The sequence below is a fragment of the Staurois parvus genome, unplaced genomic scaffold (assembly GCF_062004578.1).
Source record: "Staurois parvus isolate SC_StPar_1 unplaced genomic scaffold, SC_StPar_1.0 ptg000734l, whole genome shotgun sequence".
Classification (NCBI taxonomy): Eukaryota; Metazoa; Chordata; class Amphibia; order Anura; family Ranidae; genus Staurois; species Staurois parvus.
The window spans coordinates 159589-172888 of NW_028318530.1; the positions used below are offsets into that span (position 1 = coordinate 159589).

The 13300-nt window shown below is 40.2% G+C and overlaps 1 protein-coding gene across 1 annotated transcript in view; it reads right to left on the reverse strand.

The window, feature by feature from the left end:
* Nucleotides 1-859: 859 nt before the first annotated feature.
* The window catches only part of SHISA3 (shisa family member 3), a 35274-nt gene continuing 22833 nt past the window's right edge, over nt 860-13300 (reverse strand). The window contains exon 2 of the mRNA XM_089653997.1: nt 860-4179. Coding sequence (XP_089510123.1) covers nt 3746-4179 — 434 coding nt within the window. The 3' untranslated portion in view covers nt 860-3745. The remainder of the gene's footprint in view (nt 4180-13300) is intronic.

Genomic DNA, 13300 nt, shown 5'->3' on the forward strand with positions numbered 1-13300 from the left:
ATGGAAATGATGAGCCCAGAGAAAACTTCCAATAGTGTAGTAGGTCTTTAATTCACAAAATTCCAACATCTACAGAGTGAAAACAAAACTTACATCCGGATCTGATATGGCCACCAAGGAGTCAATCAGGATGGCCTTGCGGTATATGCACAAAGGTCAGGGGCACCAAAGTACTAGTGATGTACTGTAGTGTTTTCCATAATGATTCCATAATATTCTCAGAATTGAGCGATTCCATATTTTTTTTTCTGCTTGATCTGCAAAAACAGTTGCAACTGGCTAGTTTTCATTCTTTGCTTTAATTTTTTTAGGTGTTTCTTAAAGCCAGAAGGTTGGAATATTAAATGAAAATAGTTTTGAGGCATGTATGTGTATATTTTTTTTCTACACAAACAATCGAATGAACATTTTCCAAGAGTGGTGATTCCATACTTTTTGCCAGGGGTTGTATGAGCTGCCTGGCAAACCCAGAACAAATGCACTGACCAGCAGTTCTAACCTAATTTACTGCATGTTCATATTAGGCTTGTAACTTGTGGGCACTAGAGACAGTGAGACAACTAGTATTTTCTGGAGGTCAGAAATGACCGTCTGCATATTTCTCAGTACTATGGGGTTGATGTACTAAAACTGGAGAGTGAAAAATCTGGTGCAGCTGTACATGGTAGCCAATCAGCTTCTAACTTCAGCTTGTTCAATTCAGCTCTGACAAAAAAAACTCCCAAAAAACTTGAAGCTGATTGGTTTCTACGCAGAGCCACACCAGATTTTGCACACTCAGTTTTAGTAACTCAACCCCTATGTGTTGTTTTCAGTCAAGTCAGACCAGAAAGAGAGGTGAGTAATGAATCACAAGCAATTGTGTAGGACACAAAGTTTCATATATAATAAACCAATATGGCTGCCCAAAAGTACATATATATTTACAAACTGTACAGAAGAACAAAAAGACATTAACACATACAGATAAGATTATTTACATAGAGGTGAACTTGTGATCTCCTAAACAGTGCTAATTGGGCAGCAGACATTGCAAGAAACCTGTGCTGATGGCCATGAGTACTCCATGCCAAGCTACCGAGAAACCCAGAAACCAAACATGTGAAATCGTCAGCCTATGTGTCTACCCTCGCCCTATCCCCAACTCCTTTCTGTCCAGTCAACCATTTTAAAGTCTATGAAAATTGAGGGAACTCAAAATTGTGGATGTTCCTGTCCCTTTCATTCCTGGCAACATTGCTTATCAAGACAATTAAAGTGAATCTCCCTTAGCCTAAGTTCACATTAATACCACCACATAATCATGCGCTTATCAGTGAGTTTGTGTAGCATGTTTGTATTTATTTCCCTGTAGGTGCAGAAGACAAAATGCACCAAAACGTGTGTACACCATATTGCATCGATGTGAACAGGAACTAGAGAGACTAATGTGATGTCTGTTTTACAGATGTATGACAAATTGTACAAGTATGAATGGGGGCTATTTAGGAAAGGGTCAGCAATATAAACCTGACATAGCTTCTAAGTCCTCACCACTCTATCCAAATCTTTCATTCTTGTACAGCAGTGATATGGGGAACGCTTTGCATGATGGTGTCCTCTGAGCTATTCTGCTAAGTATGTTAGGTCACGTATGTCTATTGTCCAGTCTACTTTTAAGGTGACCCAGTGTTTAAATTGATCACATTCACATATATATCATAAAATCTGTAAAAGGACTACAGTTTTCCTTGGAATACTTACAATAATTTACAAACTGTAAAGATATGTCATCCCAAAACTGAACCTTCGATTTAATCTTTTATATTGTTACAGGGACACAGATTTCACATAGCTTGGATCTATTGTGCAGACTTTACAGGGATAATGTTGAAATGAAGCTCTAGGCAAAAGTGAAATGCCCAGTTGAAATACATATTTGTTTCCTGGTTTACCTCCAGTGAGTTTGGAATTGTGTCCAGGCATTCTTGTGATACACAAATCTCTGCTGATCAGTATGGTCAGTCTGCATCTTAAAGTCTATATAAATGCAATTTTTTTTGCCATTTTGGATACAGAAGGTAAAGGATAAAATGGCTGTCAGGCAATTGTCTTCTCAGGCTCCATGCACATGGGGTGTTTTGAGAACACTAGTAACGTTAGCTGTGTAAAGTCATGTTAAAAACTTGAGTTTTTCAGCTTTTTTGCATTCGCATTTAGCGGTGTTTTGCCATGTTTTTCTGCGTTTGTGTTTTTTTAGTGTTTTTTTTTCTTTACAGAAAAAACCGTTTTTTCGTCAAAAAAAGTCCAAATACACCGGTTTGCGGTGTTTTACCACATTTTCAGCATTAGAGCATTTTTACAGCTAAAAAACTCCTCTAGAAACCCATTAGTTCTGGGTTTGTTTTCCAGCCAAAAAACGTCCCTGCCAAAAAACGTTGATTACAGTCTGTGTGTGCATGGACATATAGGATAACATGCTGGGGGGTTACTGGCTGTAGAAAAAAACATTAAAAGCCAAAAACAGCAGCTGTAAAAATGTCCAGTGTGCATGAGGACTTATACTCACTAGACAGAGGTGATGATGCAGAGAATGGGTTGGAGGTGAAGAGGTAACACACAATGCTGCATGACTGAACTAGGAAGATGAACTGCTTGAACAGTAACTACATTTGTCACCTGTTTGGCACGGCAGGGTAAAAATTGTGTGTGAATCACAAGACTGGCTGAGCAGAGTTACTAATCCTTTAGCAGGTTAAACTGTAAACAAATATGTATTTAAGGTGGACATTTAGCCCTCTTGAGCTAAACTGCACTAATACCTCTGTACCCCCTGCTTAACTCTGTATCACAGTTGCAGCTGACTCTGGAGCTTACTTCTGCGAAGAGGCCTTCGTCTGCACACCAATTACCAATTGACTTGAATAAGGCCATGTACCAAGGGTCTCCAGTCTCGGTGTATGGCTCTATTCAACTTTTTATAGCCAGCACTGAAAAGAACGTGTTTGCAGAGAAGGTAGACTCCAAAGTGGAAAATGGTAATAAAGCAGCTGTCTGGGGGTGTTGGCATTAGTTTAGCTCAGGAGGGTTGTGGGAAAATGTTGGTTTGTATAGGTACAACCTCTATTGTACCAGGATAGGTAAACTTATATTGAACCTATTATTTCCTCCTGTATTTGCCACAAATAGATTTTAATTGTGCCCCACCTGACCCACCACATCTTCTCACATTAAATTTTTCAGACTATGCATACATCGCATTACCAATGTGTGCATGTATCAGACTCCATTCACTTCTTCAGAAAGCATATTGATAGACTGTTCTGTTGAAGAAGTGGAATCTGGCAAATTTTGAGATAAAGGCTGTGTGGTTCCAGGTTGGACATGGTGAGGGTCTCAGAGGAGCACCCCCATCCTTTTGGAACTCCAAGTAATAGTGTCTTCCTTGCCTCGAAGAAAGCCAAGCTCTGGTGTTGAGTTTATTCAGTACTTACTGCACATACTTCTATATGCTGCTATTATGCATGTAGATATTATTAAGCATTGTGTCATTTATCATTTAGTGAACTTATTACTTGAAATCCATTAATTTCTGTTCACAGAAATTACTGACATTATGAAAGGTATAACACACACTGTCATTTTTCATTTATGTGATGGTCAGTCTAGTTTTCTCCATCTGACAGTGCTGTCACACAAGGTAGTTTAGTCCAACACAACATTAATTGTCTTGGTGTAGAGAAGCTCCACAGCTCAACAGTTCCTCTTACTGCCGGAAATCAGGACAGGTTTTGTTTGAGTTTCCATCTGTCTGGAGTGGGTAAGAGAAGTATTGTGTGGAGACCAGAAAAGCAGATGATGGATTCAGATGGATGGAGTGTGCAGAAGAGTATGGAGGAGGTGGTGAGGTTACTAGGCAGCCAGGGTCTGTCCTGGAAGAGGAGAGTCTGCGTACTGATCCTCCAGTAGATGTGGAGCTAGTGGCGGTGCTTGACTGTCTCGATGGAGTCCGTAAACCAGTACCGGTGAGAATCATAGGAAGAGATTCCGGGGGGTAAGTCCGCAAGGTGAACCTCATTGGCTGCTGAGAGGTCTGTTTTGGTCTCAGGCATGTACAGCAGTAGACAGCCACCAAAGAGCCCACAATGATGAAGGCAATAAATATGGACCCAACGATGAGGAATGGGACATACACTGGTTCTGCAAAACAAAATGTAAAAAGGTTAGCAGGATTGTCAAGTAAAATCCATTACAGGGCTCCTAGACCTACTAAGGAAGGGTTATCCCAAGTAATTTACTAGCTCAAAATATTTTTAAACTTCGGTACACAAATTTTTTTTTCTGGTTCAATAAAAAGATGTAAAAACCTTAATACAATAGTTAAGTGCACATATATGTCTGTAAGGAATTAAAGATTGTTGTCTTTCAGGGCCTGTGTCACACGTATTGTGGTGTTTTTTGTATTGAAAGAACACCAGTCACCACTAGGGCACATAGATAACAATTTATTTTCTTTGTGCCCCATTTGCACTGCATTGCAGCCCGGAGGAGTGGTGTAAAGCTGCGATAAAATGCAGATATGCTGCATTTTATTACAGTGCACTGGGTAGTCAATGCACAGCAGAACACAGTGACATGGATTGTTGGCACTTTGAGCACTTCAAATAAAGAGAAGAAAAGGGAACTGTGTGATGTGCTGAAACATGCATCCCACTGACCCCCTCACCGTGGCTCACTAAAGCCAGAACAAAATGTTCCTGTTTATTGTGCGGGCAGTGAGAACGGGCCCTCAAACTTTGCCCTAAAAGCCAGCCTCCTCTTATGTCTGTGGATAATGCTGTATATGGAACTCCCATTGATAAAGGCATCTGCTTGGCATGGCATTTTTACTATTACCAATTCCACACCGACCTTTTCCCCGACACAAGCAGTGACTCAAGGAAACCTTTACTGACTGAAACATAGAGACTGCCTTTTCTAACTCTTCTAGATACCTTGAGTTGCTAACCCCGAACAAGTAGGCCCCATGCACACTGGGCGTTTTAATAACGCTGGTATGTAAAGTCACGTTAAAATCGTGAGGTTTTTCAGCGGTTTTGCCGTGTTTGCTCACATTTTTGTTTTTTAGAGTTTCTTTTTACTAAAAAAATAAATTTTGGGGGATCAAAAAACATCCAAACATGCTGGTTTGCCACGATTTACCACGTTTTACAGCGTTTTTCAGCATTAGAGCATTTTTACAGCTAAAAAACTCCTCTAGAAACCCACTAGTCCTGGGTTTTTTTCCAGCCAAAAAACTCCCCTGCCAAAAAACGTTGATTACAGTCTATGTGTGCATGGACACATAGGATAACATGCTGGGGGGGTTTACTGGCTGTAGAAAAAAACGTCAAAAGCCAAAAACAGCCGCTGTAAAAACATCCCGTGTGCATGAGGACTTATGTGGATAAAGACTGACTTCTCCAACTTTTTGAATCTACCGCTTCAGAGACTGATATAGGTGTCCTTTTATGAAACAGAGATCAGCGGTGATCCTGAGGATCGTTGCTGATCTCCGATCATTAGTGGATTAGGAAATAGAGATGATCAGTGGTGAACATGTTCTCTGCTGATCATCTCAGCACAGACGGCCAGTGTATGATGGACCGATATCAGCCTTCAATGGAGATCTGTGTTCTCCCTCCACATTCTCCAGCCCAGAGGTGGAGAATCGGAGGAACCGCAAACGAAGCAGCGATAATTTACCGCTGCTTAGTAAATGGTGTTTGACTGATCTTTTACTGTAATCTCTCGAAATTATAGTAAAAGCAGCCGTTTTCCAGCGTTCAAAGTGTTTGTAGATTGCTTCTCTCTTCTTTCAGAGAAGTGATCTACACAGCTTCATAAAAAGGCATTCAGAGGAGAACTCTCTCCTCTGAGAATGCCCGAGAACTGAGCAGCAGTCATTTACTGCTGCATGATAAAAGGACACCATAATACTGAGGCCAGGCAACTAGTGTTTTAAGATCAGCAACAGAATCCTCCGTATTTCCCCTAGGTAAAGTTTAACCATTTACTGGGCCAATTCTGACTATATATACTGTATATATGTAAAAAATCTACTTTTTTTTTTTTTTCCTAGAAAATCAATTAGAACCCCCAAACATTATTTATTAAAAAATTTTTTTGCAGAGGCCCTAGAGAATAAAAAGGTGGGTGTTGCAACACAGTATCTGTGCAGCAGTTTTTCAAATGTAGATGTTTTGGAAAAAATATACTTTATTGAATTTTATTGCACGCAAACACTATATAATACCCAATTTTTTTGTAAATATAAAAAAATGTTATGCTGGGTAAATAGATACTTAACCTGTCATGCTTTGAAATTGCATACACCCGTGCAACAGCGCCTTACAACCGTACCTAAAATCCTCTATAGGCGATACTGTAAACGCTTTTACAGTTTACCATTTTTGAGGAACACAGGAGGTCTGGAGTTAAAAGTATTGCTCTCACTCTGACATTCGTGACAATACTTCACATGTGTGGTGCGATCACCATTTACATATGGGTTAAAATTTGATTTACATTTTTTTTTTTTAATCATTTATTTTATTTTTTATTTTTTTACACACTCATTTTTTTTAATTAACTGTATGGCTATCACAAGGGATGAACAAGAATTGAAATTGGAAGTGATGGAATCCTTGTTGCTTCTGGAGTTACGGAGAGGGAGGAACAACCTCAGTTCCTCTCTCTCTCTGTGTAGTACAGCCGTTGCGGTCCCGAGCTTGCCTGTCCAATCATTAAAAGGGGATCACCAGCTGTAAATTTTGATACTGTGATGATGCCTGCAGGTGTAGACATCATCCCAGTATGACCACTTCACTCCCAGGACGTCCTACGACCTCCAGCCAGGGAAAGTGGTTGATGAAAGATTACAAGGTAACATTTTTGCCGGAAGAGACGTAAAAAAAAAAACATCCTCTGTTCCTTAGCATTTATTGTTTTTAGTCTACACAGAATGAGTGCTGTCCAATGGCCATGTAGGATGGGATTACCCACAAGTGGTGGTGGAGGAGAGTGGAGCAAGCGACTGACAGCCAGGCTTGGACAGCACCGGAGGAGAACACTGGTAAAATAAGTGTGCCATAATGTGCAAGAGGCCACCCAGGATCCAGCAGTTTCATTCTGCTTTTATATGTACTGGAAGAAATACACAGGCTTACATTTCTGAACCATTTATAAAAATGCAAATTGCCTGTCACCCTTGTCCAGTAGTTTCTAACTGATCAAGAGCATACAGATTTGGAGTTCTGCTCTTCTAGTCAGAGACCTAAAAAATGTAACCGCTTCTGCGCCGCCCTATAGCAGAAATACTGCTAGAGGGAAGCATGAGTGTGCAAAATCACCTATATATACATGATTTTGCAGTTCCGGGTAGGGGGCGCACGCGCGGTCACTGATTACCTGCACAGCCATTCGTGGGCTGGGCTGTCAATTACTGGGTCCCGGCTGGTGTTTCTCCACCAGCACCCGGCGATCTCTGAGGATTTCCGATGGGTGAGAGACCTGTATGTAAACAATACAAACCTCTTCCCTGTCAGCTCCTGCACACTGCTTTGTATGGCTCTGCATAGGAGAGCCATACAAAGCAGTGTCCTTACAGTGAAACACACAGACCCCATAGTAAAACAGCACACAGTTAACCCTTTGATCACCCCAGATGTTAACTCCTTCCTGCTCAGTGCCATTATTACAGTGTCAGTGCTTTTCATTGCACTAATCACTATATTGGTGTCAGTTCCCCCAGTGTCAGAATGCCCACCGCAGTACCGCTATAAGTTGCTGATTGGGGCCATTACTAGTAAAAAAAAATTTAAAAAAACATTCCAGTATATATACCGCCATTTGTAGACGCTGTAACTTTCACATAAACCAATTAGTTTACATGTATTGGGATTTTTTTTTAGCAAACGTAGTAGAATACATTTTGGCCTAAATTCATGATGAAATTTGATTTTTTTCAATTTTTTTACTAGACATGTTTAATAGCAAAAAGTAAAAAATATAGTTTTTTTTTCTAAATTGTTGGTCATTTTTTGTTTATAGTGCAAAAAATAAAAATCGCACAAGCGATCAAATACCACTGAAAGAAAGTTCTATTTGTGGGGAAAAAAGGACATACATTTCATTTGGGTGCAGCGTTGCATGACCGTGCAAGTGTCAGTTAAAGTAATGTAGCGCCGTATCGCAAAAAATGGCCTGGTCAGGAAAGGGAGTAAATCCTCTGGAGGGCAAGTAGTTAAAGCTAAAAACTTTCAGGCACAGAGCATTTTGAAAAGACCAGCAATGGTGGCTTACATATTTCTGTCAGTACAGGTTTCTTTGGCCCATCACACTTGAACATTCTGCTGAGGTACTGCACACTTACTGGCATTTGCTTTTTCATGTATCATTCATTTTGAAAGGGCTGCCATGGTATGACAATGGAAGGCAAAACCATCCCCTGCAGCATTTTTTTTCAATGCAGTGCACTTCAACACGTGATATGTACATGTGGAGTGCGGGAGTGCTGCAGGCTACTGCTGTACTTCGCACTGTGGTACTTTTCAACCACAAGGACACCCTTACATGTCGCACATTGTATAGTGTGTCAATGTAGATTGCTGCACTATCTTTCTACAATATGTTGCCACAATGCATAGGTGTGAATACAGCTCCGTTCACACCAATGCGGTTTTTTAGTGCTTTTTGCAGAAACGCACTACAGCCCATTTAACGTAATTTCCTATGGAACATGTTCACATCTATGCTTTTTTGAGCTGCTGCATTTTTGGAAAGAGTCAGGTAATTTTTTAAAAGCAACAAGCATCGTTTTTGCTACAATGGAGAATCTTCTGAAATGCATGGTAGTGCGTTTTTGTTGCGTTTTGCATTTTTATTCTGCCCAGCAACGAAAAAAAATTCCATAAAAAAAAAAGAACTGAACAAAACACAGTAAAAATGCGTCAAAACCGCATAAAAAGTTAGTTGAAAACGTGTAGAAAAACGCAATACAAACTGCAAAAAGCCCTGCAAAACAGACAAAAAGCAAAACTGCATAGTTGTGAACAGAGCCTAAAGTATAGTGTACATAAAGTGAGTGCATCGTTCTCTTACTGTATTGCTAGGTCATTTATTTATTACAGTGTTTATGTGGTGCCATCAATTTACGCAACGCTTTACATATATATATTGTACATTCACATCAGTCCCTAACCCTCAAGGAGTATACAATCTGAAGTCCTTAACATTCATATATACACATGCTAGATTAATATATAATGTTCATATTATTATTGTGGATTGCACTAAAGCCAGAAATAGAAAACTCTAACAGAGCAAATCTTGCCTACTGTAGAGCAACGAAATTAGCAGTACCTGCTGTGACCAATCAACTCAGCAATACATTAAAGTGGAACTGCACTGCATCTGAGCACCACATACCAAAAATGCAGTAAAATTCATTTTTAATATTCAAAACAAACTCCTCCATCCATGTCTATATGCTTAATGTTGCTGATAAATCATTTTAAAAAACCCTCCTGGCATTTCTGGCAGTTGCCATCTTGAGTAAGGGCAGATGATTCATGTAGCAGTTGCTTCCTGGAATCCATCTGTCCTTAGCTCAGGTAAGGGCTGAGCTGAGAACCTTCCCTCCCCTCCTGTAGACCCCTGGGATGTAGGACACCATTTGCCATGGAAACCAGGACACAAATGAAGAAATGCAAAAAAAGGTTAAAGCAAGTGAATATGATATACTTTCATATCTGTTTACTAATGCTAGCAGCATAAGGATTATACATAGTCCATGTTGATTGGGAGAGTGAAGTTCCACTTTAAGCTTCTAAGCTGTTGCAGAAATTTGGAAAACTGAGACGAAACTGTGGAGTCGTCGGTTTTTGTACCATTTAACCAACTCCATTATACTGATGAGTTGGGGTCATATATGGAAGAAATGCCATCATGACCATCAAAACTTGGTAGCTTTCAGGACAAGATCTCTGCAAGTCAGCCTCTGCTGAGGAATGGGTGATGCCTGAGACTCCTATTTTCCGTAACCTCTAATATTTTTTATTTTATTTATTCCAAAAGAGTTTTTTATTAGTAATGAAATGGGCATAAAGTAACATCATTGCTGACTAGGACATGCGCCTACGTTGTATGTACAGATATTCAGTCAAATGAATAGATAAGACAAGGTCTCTGCAATATAAAATACACAGGAGGAATATATTACATAGACAATTGGCAAGTTACTAAATTGCTGAAGTCAAGTGAGATGAGAGACCCAATCAAAGATTGTTTGCAGGAATAAGTGCAAAATAATCTAACAAAGCCCATATAATAAATATATAATCAGTTGGGAAACTCTGAAAACCTAAATCAAAAGATCTTTAATTCTTTGTAATTGTATGTATGTGCGTCATTTCACTGGTACTGTCAAGAGACCTGCATTTCACATATAATTTCAGGGATCATTGCAAATGAATTTAAGATGAACAGAACCAGGCAACTGGAGATCTCTTTACGATCTGATCATTAAATTTAAGAGTCAATGCGCCAAGAACTACAAATGGCGGCCCTGCTGCGAGATTCTTTATTTCGGGTTGTGAAATCAAGCGCCAAGCTCTGCACTTACGGGGCTCACAGAATTTCCAGCACTGCCTATGAAGCGGCCCCCCTACACTAACACATCGCTCCAGGAGATGCTTACCACTTACAAATTCCAGGCTGTGCATGGGCGCCCATGGCCGCTTTATGGCTGCTCTTTCATCACACCTTTAATGCCAATACATTAAATGTGTTAAATATTTGTATTTATGAATGTTAAACGTGAGTATTACAATCTTTGATGGCCCTTTTGATGGACTCTACTAGCCCCACACCTAGGGTTAATATATGGGAATGCTGCAGAGGAGTCACAGAACAGAGCATTTGATTCTTGAGGGTCACTGAGACTTTGCAGCATGTTTTATACATGTGTTTCCCCTCCTGCCTGTCTTGGAGTGTGTTGATGTTGGAACACGGTACTGCCTCATTATTTATGGTGTGAAAGTGCTCGCTTCCTGCTCACAGGCTCAGGTAGCTTAGCAGCTCGCAGTGAGTACATGGGACATGTGAGTCAGGCAGCCAGCAAAATGTAGACCGCTGAGAGCACACATAACCTACCCGAACTTTTATGACATGGCAGGGGCCTGCTCCACGCTACTGCTTACACAGCATATGTGGGGTACATCTCACATTTATACATCTGACATCTACTCAACAGGACTGCAAAGAAGCATATTATTCTTCGTTATAACAAAATATAAAAGCTAAACCTCTGGGAGTATGTAGTCTGCCATGAATAATCTGAAAATCAGCTCCCTCTGATTCACAAGTGTGGGAATCGGGGCTATCCTGGTAGAATATGGCTCCATCACAATGTACAGTAGTTACTGATCCAGACATAATAAAAAGGTGGACATAATCTAACATGTACAAATCTGATGATTATAACTGGCACCTGGTTGTAATACATTTTTTCTGGTTTCTCTCATTTTTTGCTCACCCCTAGACCTTGGCCTCTCTACATTTTATAACTTTCCCCTACTCTATATCTTTTGGTGTTACCTTCCATTATGTCAATGATGACCAAATAATAAACTGATTATTAGATAGCTACTATCTAACCTTGACCGCTTCAGTACCAGGCACTTTCACCCCCTTCTTGCACAGGTCAATTTTCAGCTTTCTGTGCTGTCAATTTTTATCATATTTTGAGACAGAGCTTTCTTTTGGTGGTATTTAATCACCTCTGGGGTTTTTCATTTTATTTTTAGCTAATCAAATGAAAAAAGACCTAACATTTTGAAAAAAAAAAAGGTTTCTGTGTTTTTAGTGTTTGTTATAAAATGTTGAAAATAAATTATTTTACTTTTTCACTGATGGGCGCTGGTGAGGTTGCACTGATGTGCGCTAATGAGGCGGCACTGATGGGTGCTGGTGAGGTTGCAATGATGTGCGCTGATGAGGCGGCACTGATAGGCACTGATGGGTGCTGGTGAGGTTGCACTGATGTGCGCTCATGAGGCGGCACTGATATGCTGTACCGATGGGCACTAATAAGCTGCATGATCAATGCCCTGATTATCAGTGTAAATGTGCCCTGTCAGGATTGCCAGTTATCAGCTCTCCTTTCCCCACACAAAATTTTTTCTCAAAATTGTCGGCCTTTTTTTTATACCACAAAAAATAAAAATTGCACAGTTGATCAAATATCACTAAAAGAAAGCTCAATTCATGAGAAAAAAAAAAAGGACATAAACTTCATTTGGGTGCAGCGTTGCATGACCGTGCAATTGTCAGTTAAAGTAACGCAGTGCCGTTTCGCAAAAAATGGCCTGGTCAGGAAGAGGGGGGGGGAGGAGGCAAGTGGGTAAAGACTTAAATGCATACAGCAGTCACCATCACAAGGGGCGTGTCTCATTCAAAGTGCCATCCACTGTGCTGATTACAAAGTTAATAACTAAACCTGAGCTTTACACAGTCTGGCTGAAAAAAGACAAAAGTTCATCCAGTTCAACCATTAAAGAAAACAAAGTTATAATCCTATGCCCACAGTTGATCCAGAGGAAAGCTTTAATATATTGCAGCTTACCAGTCCTTAAACGTGATGACTGGTTTAGTTTCCCTTTTTCAGGCTTTTTTCCACCTAGTGATCCTGCCAGTAACACACTTTGTGTCCAAGGGTGGTTATGTATTGATCTCCTGATTTGGACTACATATTAGCCCCCCATATACACACACACTTCTCACCTCCATTACTTGAGGAGGGGTAGTTGTAGTTATAGTTTATAGAATATAGCTGAAAGGTTGATATCACTGAGATTTCAGTTTTGTGCACAAGATGTTACAAAGACTCTGGATTTCTGGCATGATTACCGCGATGGCATCCCCCCCAGGGACCAACGTTGAGTTGCTCTTTGTGAAGATGCAGGTGACACATTGGGGTTGATTTACTAAAACTTGAGAGTGCAAAATCTGGTGCAGCTCTGCATAGAAACCAATCAACTTCCAGGTTTTATTGCCAAAGCCAAATTGAACAAGATGAAGTTAGAAGCTGATTGGCTACCATGCACAGCTGCACCAGATTCTATGTGCTCCAGTTTCAGTAAATCCCCCCACTGAGTCTCACTATGAAGAGGTGTTAGGATTCCCCCACCTCTCCTGCATTGTGCAAAAAAGATTTTTTTTTTTTTTTTTTAAATGCCAAAATTCGAGTAAAAAAATGTTTTTTCTTACATTATTGCTCAAC